Below are 9418 nucleotides of genomic sequence, written 5' to 3'. Positions count from 1 at the left end.
CCGAGCCGGTGGGCGGCCGGAGGCCGGAGCGCTCGGCCGGTTCCCGCTGGACCTCGGCCAGTGCCCGTGCGGCCGCGTTCCGCAGCGCTGTCCACGTCGGCCAGCCATGCGCCCGCCGGCCCCGGCCGTGCTGGGGCTGCTGCTTCTGACGCTGCTGTCGCCCGGCGAGGCCACCAAGAAGCCGACGCCCTGCAAGCGATGCCGGGAGCTGGTGGACAAGTTCAACCAGGTGGGCCGATCACCCCGCGGGGACACGAGGCCAGGGGTCTGGCCGCGGTCGCCCCGCCATGGACCAGGGTCACCCCCCCATGGACTAGGGTTGTCCCGCCATCTACTGGGGTTACCCCCTCCGTGAACTGTGGTCACCATACCAGGGACCCAGGGTTGCCCCACCATGGACTGGGCCATCCCACCATGAATCTGGGGTCATTCCACCATGGACTGGGTCACCCCACCATGAACTGTGGTCACCCCACCATAGACCGGTCACCTCACCATGGACGGGGTGAGGCAGCAGTGCTGAGCTCTGTGCGGCCGTCTCCCCGCAGGGAATGGTGGACACAGCAAAGAAGAACTTTGGTGGTGGAAACACGGCTTGGGAGGAAAAGACGCTGTCCAAGTATGAATTCAGGTGGGCGCCCTGCTCTTACCGGCCCAGCGCCTGCCTTTGGTGCCTGACGTGTTCCTGGGAGCGTTGACAGACACAGAGCGTCTCTTGGGGCTTGTCACCTGTCCTTGCCTGGGGCTGGCACACTGGTTCCTGGCTGGCCTTTTGGCTCGCACACTTGTCCCGCTCGGCCTCCACTCGGCAGACACGGTGGTTTCTTAAAAACATAGGTGGGGTAAATCCCTCCTGCCCCCGCCCCCGAGCTCCGGCCTCCTCCGGCCCCATTGCAGGGCTTCCCCTGGCACACCCCACACCCGAAGTCCCACCGTGAGCACGGACAGGCCTCCCTGACCAGCCCCACACTCCATGTTTAGTTCTCTACCCCCGGCCCCATTTGGGTGTTTGCTGAGGGTCTTTTTTCACTGAAGTGCCACTGTAGTCGTGGCCTGGCCGCAGGTGGGGCCTCGGGACATCCCTGGGGAACGGACGCTGACCGCTGAGGTGCCCCTTGCCCCGGCCTCGCTGTGCTGACGGCCTTGTGTTTCAGCGAGGTCCGCCTGCTGGAGATCATGGAGGGCCTGTGTGGGCCCAGCGACTTCGAGTGCAACCAGCTGCTGGAGGAGCACGAGGGGCTCCTGGAGACCTGGTGGCTGTGAGTGCCTGCGTCCCCGGGGACCAGTGCCAGCGACTCCTGGCCTTTGAAATGATGTCAGGTTTAAAAAGCTACAAGAATAGTAGGGGTTTCCACACACCTGTTTTCTTCCGTACCCGTGTTCCCATCCTTTATCACCAAAGCGCGACCATCCAGACGAGGGTGTCAGCTGGAAGAGCCTTTTGGCACCCAGACCCTCGTCTCCCAGATCCCATGATACTCAGAAGCACGTTACGTGTTCAACTGTGTTTCTGTTTTGAGGAAATCTGCCGCGTGAGATTTATTGAACACTTTTTAAAATCCTCAGGAAGAAGAAGTATCCTGACTTATTTGAATGGTTTTGTGTGAAAACACTGAAAGTTTGTTGTGCTCCAGGAACTTACGGGCCAGACTGCCTGGGTGAGTTTTCTGCGGGGACTCGTGCGCGTCCTGTGTGTTTCCGGTTAGCCCTGTCGTGATTCCCGGCTGGGCAGGAGCTCGGGTGGGAACGTGGGCCCTGTGCAGCCTCCTCCCAGCTGCAGCGATCTTCGCCTCTGGGTATCTGGTCCCAAGTATGCTCCTAATTCAGGGCTCCACAGAACCCCTGGTCGCCCACCTGGGTGCCGCCCTCTGGGTGCGGGGAGGTGGTCCATAAGCAGCGAAGCCTGTGTGAGAGGCCGGGGCCAGGGGCGTCCAGCCTCCGGGGGTGAAGAGACTGAGTGAAGCCACGGCTGCCGCCCAGGCGTCACCAGAGTGTTCACGTGGATCAACTGGGCATGGGGCACGATGCTGGCGCTCAGGCCCCACCCTGGCCGAGGCTGCCCCAGCCTGTCCCACCGGTGTGGCGTCACAGCGCGGGCCCTCACTGTCCCGTCCTTGGCCCCGTGTCCCGCGTGAGGCAAGCCGATGCCTCCTCCAGACACCTCGCCAGTGTGGGGCTCCTATGCTCCCAGACAGAAGGGGTGAAGCAGGGCTGGGGTTTCAGCGAGACGCAGAGAGCTGTTTTTATGAATGTGTCGCGGGCTGCGCTCTGAGCGGGCTCGGGGTCCCCGCAGCGTGCCAGGGTGGGTCCGAGCGGCCCTGCAGCGGGAACGGCCACTGCAGCGGAGACGGCAGCAGACAGGGCGACGGGTCGTGCCAGTGCCACCCGGGGTACCGGGGACCGCTGTGCGCCGACTGCATGGACAGCTACTTCAACTCACTGAGGAACGAGACGCACAGCATCTGCTCAGGTACCCGGAGCTGCCTGTGTAGATGGGAGGGGGACCCGGTGACCGCTGACCCAGGCTTCTGGGAGCTGAGGGGGAAGGCGTGGGCCCTTGTACGACGTAAGAAGGGACATGACAGGACCAGCAGCCGGGGATGGTCTCACTTCCTGTCCCCAAACAAGCCCCAGGAGGGACGTGTGAGCTGCTTACCCGTGATGTCCTTCTGGAGAAGGGCTCAGAGGGTGGGCAGTGTGGCACCTCCAGCTCTGTGACGTCCACGCCGGTCCCGGGGCCCCGGACCTGCACCTGGAGTGTCTGGCCCGAGCTTTGCTCTCCTCGCGGCTGTCCCAGCAGGAGGCTCGGGTGTCCTTGGGTGCAACTCGGGGATCAGAGGCTGGTGTCCCCGCTGTCACTCAGGCTTAGGGTCTCGGAGTGAGCAGAGGCAGGGCCGAGTCTGGCCACGTCAGGGCACCAGCAGGGTGGGGAGGTGGCCCAGGTGAGAACCGGGACAGCGGAGGCCACGCAGTGTGACCTCCTGGCCCCAGGTCCCCGTGTAGAGGACGCGCCGTCTTGGTCACCCTGGTGTCGGGTAAGGTGGGCTCTCCCACCTGGGTCTTCAGAGGTGCCCTGGCTGTCGTTCTGGGCGCCCCCGTGAGTTCTGAGATGGGCCGTGGGGTTGCACGGATGGAGCCTTCTCGGCTGTGATGGGCACGCTTCTCCCTTGTGGTTGGGGAGACCCATGCCCTGCTCGTGAGGCTGCGTCAGCCCAGGATGGCGTCCTCTGACGGGGTGTAGATGTGTAAGTCCAGGGAGGAAGCCACGAGGCGCACCCTGTCTCGATGTGTTTTCTTGTTGGTTGTCACTGATGTACAGGAAGACCTTTTGGGCGTCAGCAGTCGTGTTGAATTCTCCCGTCAGGGCTGGCAGTGAGGCTGCGCTCCCTTGGGCATCCCCGTGGAGAATGTGCTGGGTGCCTGGGAGGCCAGCCCCTCCGATTCCTACCCCCCGGCCTTTCCCGGGCCCAGAACGTCCACGCGTGTTGGCGGGCGGCATGCACACACCCAGCTGGGTGTGGGCTCCAGCATTTGGGAGGCTACCTCTGCCAGGTTACGAGCAATTCCTCTGGAGTCCTTGTTTGCTGAGAATTTTATCACCCCTGGGCATGGAAATCCCCGTGTGTTCTTTTCTCTCCTTAAGGTCAGGGATGTTGTGAATCACAGGAGTTTCTCTGTCGTTGAATGTATCTTGCTCCGCTGGGATTTTTTGCTGGTTTGCGGTTTTTGTTTTCACCCTATGAATGTCAGCTCCTAATTTCCGAAACGCCCTTTGCATCGAGTTCACTCCTGAGACGGGATCCCCACCTACTGACGGCCGTCCCACCTCTGCCTTCCAGCCTGTGACGAGTCCTGCAAGACGTGCACGGGCCCTACCAACAGAGACTGCGGCCAGTGCGAAGTGGGCTGGGCACGGGAGGACGACGCCTGCGTAGGTGAGGCTGGCGGCTGCCCTCCCCCACCCCTTCCCCCCACTCTCTCGTGGCATCTGCGCAGCCCCCAGCTACCCTCAGGACACCCCGCTCCTGCCCCCTGCCCCCTTCTTACTCGTGGGGAAGCGGCCTCTGACGTTCCAGGCTGTATTGTAATGGGCCACAGCGTGGAGGCTGGGCTTGCCTGCCTGTGGGCTGGTTGCTCACGTGAGCCCTCTGTGGCCTGGACTCTGGGCTGGGAAGGTGGCCCCTGTCCCCCGTCCTTGCCGTCAGGTGGCCCCGGTGGTCCTGTTGGCTCAGGGCCCGGGAGGGAAGCCTGGGACTTAGGCGCAATCGTGTGTCCTCGGGCCCTGGTTTCATAAAAGAGACAGACGTGGGGTGGGGGGCTCTGGCCGGCAAGTGGACACTGCAGGGCGTGGGCAGCCTCTGACTGTGGTGGACTCTGCACGGCCCCTCGGTCTGGAGGCCCTAGCCGTGGCGCGTGGCTCTCCCTGTCCACCGTGCCCAGCCAGCTGGGGCCCCGCCTGTTCCCGGGGTGTCTTCTCGAGCTGCAGCCCTACAGCCCGGCCGCCAGCATCTCGGCCCTGCCCGAGTCCGTGCAGGCCCAGGTGCTGGCGGGGACGGTGGGTTGGGGGTGGGTGGCCGCCAGGCTGCCGTCCTCCCGCCAGGGCCTCGGTTTTGGTCTCATTCTCACAGCTGCTCAGCTTCAGGCAAGTCGGGAGCCTCACGTCCCAAATTGAATGGGGAGGGTGGTGCCCGCCCCCCAGCCCCGCCTTGGAGCTTCACCGAGGCCCCGGGGAAGCACTCACGGGTCAGCCGCTGGTCCCACCTGCACACGGAGGCCCCCGAGGATGACTGACCGTGTGTCTCCCCACGGCGGTCCCTCTGGCCAGCGGTCGGGGCGCGGCTGCCACCCACAGCTGTGCCGTCCTCTCCAGATGTGGACGAATGCACGGCAGAGCCGGCCCCCTGCGAGGAGCAGCAATACTGCGAGAACCTCAACGGCTCGTTCCTGTGCCAGGGTGAGCGCGCCGCCCGGCCTGCCCGCTGCAGCACTCCTTCCCCCAAGATGTTTGTGGTGTGCCCGCAGGACCCCTGTATGCTCTGCCTACTTAAAACATTGAAGGTGGCAACACAAGTGATAGATGTTTCCTGAAGAAGAATCAGAGAATTCAGATAAGTTGAAAGAAGTTGGCAAGCATCCAGTCCCTGGGGAGGGCCCCTGGCAGGCCGGTCGAGGCAGTGCTGATCTGAGCGGCGCCTTGCTACCTGTCTGCTTTTCATTCAACAGTATCGTGACCGCCTTTGCACGTCACATTTCTGTACGTCGTGTTAATTATCTTGGAGCATGCTGTGATTTCACGGTTTTCTTCAGCAATCTGTATCATTGAATATTTGTCATACACGGTTTCCCACAGTTACAAACTTTGAAACCCCTGTAGGAAAAGCTTTTTACATTCTTCGTTATTTTCTTTGGATGAGTTTCCGAGTTGGTCAGTTCAAGGGAATGTGGATTTTAGGGCCACCCAGCCCCCGAAAGGTTGAAAGGTGGTGCCGATTCCTCGCCTTCCCCCCCGCGTGCCCCCTCACCGTGTCCGCGGCCATGCCGTCCTGTCCCCATGTTTGTGGACACACAGCTTCAATGAGACGCCCCCCAAAGCATCACACGTTCTCTGCCATTGTTGGCACCAAGCTCCTAGCAATGTCACAGCTGGAGGCGGGTTTTGTTTGAGAGAAGATGCTGCCCCCCATCCTTCCCGTGACAGAGGTCATGGAGGGGCCCCATCACTGCTGCTCCCGCAGCCCGGCCTGCACCGAGGTCCCTCAGCAACACAGGACCAATGGTCAATCGGTCAATCGCAGCAAGTGTGCACTTTGCCTCAAGCCCACACTGTCTGCTCCCCAGCGCCCCCAGGATGGGGACACTGGGCTCTCCCGGCCGCAGAGCCTCCACCATCTCGTGTGTGGTTTCGGGTCGCACTTTGCCCACAGGATGGGGGTCTCATGTCGTCATCTCCCTCCCCGCTTGTTTCCAGAATGTGATTCTACCTGCGTGGGCTGCACAGGGGAGGGTCCTGGACAGTGTAAGGAGTGCCTCCCCGGCTACTCGAAAGAGAGCGGCCAGTGCGCAGGTCAGCGGGCGCATCTGCGTTCAACTCGGGGGCGGGAACCTTCCCAGAGGCCATGCGCGCTGGTGGGGACGGGACCCTGGGCTGCAGACTCCGATTCTCACGCGCCCATGGGGGTGGGGGCCGAGCAAGGGCCTGCAGGCTCCGTCTGGGCATCCACCTCGACAGTCAAGCCCGGCTGGAACCCGGGTGGAGAACCACCGGGCTCCCGCCCTCACGTTTGCCTGGACCATCTCTTCTTCCCGCCCCCGACGGCCTGGCTCTGGGGCTCCTGTTAAATCCTCCCCTCTGTCTCCTTTCTCTAACGGGATGGTTCCATCTCTGCGCTTTCTGTGTGTGAGGGAATCACGACGTGTGAATCCCTCGATCCCCGATGTGCATGTTTGCTGAACGAAGTCACCTGGTCAGTGGAATGTGTTTATTTAGACATTGACGAGTGCTCGCTGGCGGAAAGGCCCTGTCTGAGGAGGAATGAAAACTGCTACAACACACCCGGGAGCTTCGTCTGCGTGTGCCCCGAGGGCTTCGAGGAGGCCGAGGACGTCTGTGTGCAGACGGGGCCGGCGGGGGCCGGTGAGTGACTGCTCACCCCACGGCCACCCTCTGCCCTCTGCCCTTTGCCCTCGGCCGCGGGGCCTGGGTGCGCTGCCACCTGTCCCCAAGTTAAGAAATTTACACAAAAAGTGGCCCTGGGATGATGGGAGCCGGGGTTCCTGGAAGACAAGAGCGTAAAGTCCTCTATGGGGACGAAGCCCCAGGGGACTCCCTCTTGTATGGATGGAGGGAGACGCAAAGGAAGGTCAGCAGATGGGCCACCAGCTGAGCAGCCCCCGGGTCTGCCTGAGACATGGGCAGGGAGGTGGCGGGAGGGGCAGACGGCTCCACGGGGGCTCCTGGGAGCCGTGACAAAGCGCCACAGACCCGGCGGCTTCAACTCCAGAGGCGCGTTGTCTCCCAGTCCTGGAGGCTGGATGTCTGAGATCAAGGTGTCGGCAGGGCTGCCTCCCCCTGAAGCCTGTCGGGGAGCATCCTTCCTGCCTCTTCTGGCTCTGGTGGCTGTCACTCTTGGCGTCCCTCCAGCCTCTGCCTCTGTTTGTCACATGGCCTTCTCCCTGGAGCCTGTGTCTGAAGTTCCCTCTACTTATAGGGACACCAGCCATTGGGTCAGGGCCCACTCCAGTGAGTTCTTAACCTGCGCACCTGCAGGGACTCTATTTCCAAGTAGGGTCACGTTCACAGGCACCGGGGATTAGGATGCCAACCTGTCTTTTGGGGGGGACACAGTTCTTCCCACAGTCATCTCATACAAGTTCTAGAACAACAAGGAGAACGGGAAAGAAGCCACGTTAAAAAAGACAATGGCTGAGAGTTTTCCCAAAGCAGTAAGACGGCTGAGGCTCCAGAAGCTCCCTGGGTCCCGGCAGGATAAAGAGAAGCTAATCCACACGTAGACGCCCTGTAGGAACCGAGGGGCCTGACAGTCAGCGAGGGCCGCGGAGGGGCCGCAGCCACGCACTGTCTGTCCCCACACATCACGCAGGCTGTTGTCTCGTCCCAGCTGGTTCTGGGGGCACCTCATCGGCTCCCATCGCCCGTCTCTCCCACAGCGGTGTGGCGGCTCTGGGGTGCCGTCGGGACACCCCAGCCGTGGGGTGCTTGGGGCTGCTGTATCCAGAGGGAGCCTGGAGCCACCCCACGGCCATGGGCAGCGTGTCCACACGTTACCACGGCCCCAGCGCCTGCCTTGTGGCCGCGTCCTCAGGACCTTTCGTGCTAGGATTTTACGGACCGATCTGTTTGCTTTCTGACAGAAGTCACAGAAGCAAGCCCAACACAGCTGCCGTCCCATGAAGATTTATGATGTGCATCCACGTCGGAAGTCACACCCTTCCTTTAAATTATTCAGACTGTCTCCTGGACGTGGCCCTTCATGTCACACCGTCGCTCCAGGGGAAGCTGCTTCCATTGAAACGGCTGATGCTTATTTGACCCTTAAAGCTGCGTTTCTTGGTTGTTCTTAAACAGATTTGTATATTTTGATACCGTTCTTTATAATAAAATTGGCCACTGAAGGTAGCTGGGCAGACAACAGGTGTGCGTTTGTCTCCTTGGAAGCGTGTGGACCTTTAGAGCGGAGTTGGCCCCGTCCTGCTGGAGCCCCCAGGCCTGCGGGGGTTTTTGAAGCAGCACAGCCAGGCTGTCCCCAAGGGGCTCCTGCCACCACCCCCCAGGCTTGCAAGCACCATCAGAACCTTAACTGGGTGAGTTTCAGGGCCCCACCTTTGGGCCGCTAGAGTGAGTGTCGCCAGGGACCCTGGGGGCTAAGCTGGAGAAAACCTCAGTCGTGAGCCCCAGGGCCAGGTCGTCACGTGGGAAGAAGGCTGCATGGACCCCCCGCAGCCCAGCCCAGCCCAGCCCGTTCCCACCAGTCCGTGTGGCGGTCAGACCATGGCTTCCGCTCCAGCCCCCCAGGGCTGCCCCCCGGTGATTGCCCAGTGGCCACCATCCCACCCATTCCCCTCACTCATGCTCCCCCAGCCCCTCTGGCCTCCTGTCCCCCCCGCCCCCGCCAGGCCTCACGTCATCCCTGTAAACGTCTCCCACTGTCCTGGCGCCAGTGACCATCCATCTGTCCCCTTGCTGCACCTGTGCTCTCCGAGCCTGAGCTGGGCCCTCTCACCTGGGCACTGGGACAGGGCACCTGCAGGTGGGACTCTGCCTCAGGGGTCCCTACTGGGAAGGGGCGACCACAGCACCCAAGGGCCGCAGGCGCTGGCCACACCCCAGTGCACCTCGGGCTCTCCCCGGTCTCTCGTCTCTGCCATGGCGGAGGTGGAGCTTCCAGTGCCAGGCCTGAGGTTAGGGGGCCCGAATCCCTAGAGGGGGCGTGGAGTCCAGTGGGCTCAGCAAGGCCAACGAGCAGCACGGGTTCCAGGCTGCTGTCGTCTGGTCCAGGCCTGGGGGGTCCACACTGGGGGATGGCCAGTCATCAAGCTGACACAGTCCTCTTGGAGATGGACACGGCGGTGCAGGCCGAGGGGCAGGGCACATGGGAGGGCGTGGCCACCAGCGGGGGTGATGGAGGTGACGGCTGCGTGTGGAGGGCAGCGAGGGGCCAGACGGAGGTGAGGGGACGGGGGTCCCTGGGGACCCTGCAGTTTGGGGGCTTCCAGGAAGCCGTGTGGGCTGGGGCCCTGCGGATGCATGTCAGGTGGGTGTGGCCAGGTGCGGTGGAGGTGCTGACCAGTGGGTGGACGAGGAGAGGGAGGCCTCTGGCCTGGGGCGCCTCAGGGAGGCGCGGCTAGAAGGCTCCCAGGAGGGGGAGAGAGGGGAAGCCTTCCCTGCCAGCTGGGGACG

The 9418-nt window shown here is 62.7% G+C and overlaps 1 protein-coding gene across 1 annotated transcript in view; it reads left to right on the top strand.

Annotated features, from left to right (window-relative positions):
- The window catches only part of CRELD2 (CRELD disulfide isomerase 2), an 8326-nt gene extending 189 nt beyond the window's left edge, over positions 1-8137 (top strand). Inside the window, exons 2-11 of the mRNA XM_024737622.1 lie at positions 1-229; positions 549-631; positions 1155-1259; positions 1567-1658; positions 2294-2470; positions 3840-3935; positions 4871-4954; positions 5969-6064; positions 6488-6634; positions 7873-8137. The exon at positions 1-229 is cut by the window's left edge and continues 2 nt beyond it. Coding sequence (XP_024593390.1) covers positions 107-229; positions 549-631; positions 1155-1259; positions 1567-1658; positions 2294-2470; positions 3840-3935; positions 4871-4954; positions 5969-6064; positions 6488-6634; positions 7873-7922 — 1053 coding nt within the window. The 5' untranslated portion in view covers positions 1-106 and the 3' untranslated portion in view covers positions 7923-8137. The remainder of the gene's footprint in view (positions 230-548; positions 632-1154; positions 1260-1566; positions 1659-2293; positions 2471-3839; positions 3936-4870; positions 4955-5968; positions 6065-6487; positions 6635-7872) is intronic.
- The last annotated feature ends 1281 nt before the right edge of the window (positions 8138-9418 follow it).

The sequence above is a fragment of the Neophocaena asiaeorientalis genome, unplaced genomic scaffold (assembly GCF_003031525.2).
Source record: "Neophocaena asiaeorientalis asiaeorientalis breed wild unplaced genomic scaffold, Neophocaena_asiaeorientalis_V1.1 scaffold242, whole genome shotgun sequence".
NCBI classification, from domain to species: domain Eukaryota; kingdom Metazoa; phylum Chordata; class Mammalia; order Artiodactyla; family Phocoenidae; genus Neophocaena; species Neophocaena asiaeorientalis.
This window is presented reverse-complemented; position numbering and strand designations above follow the sequence as displayed.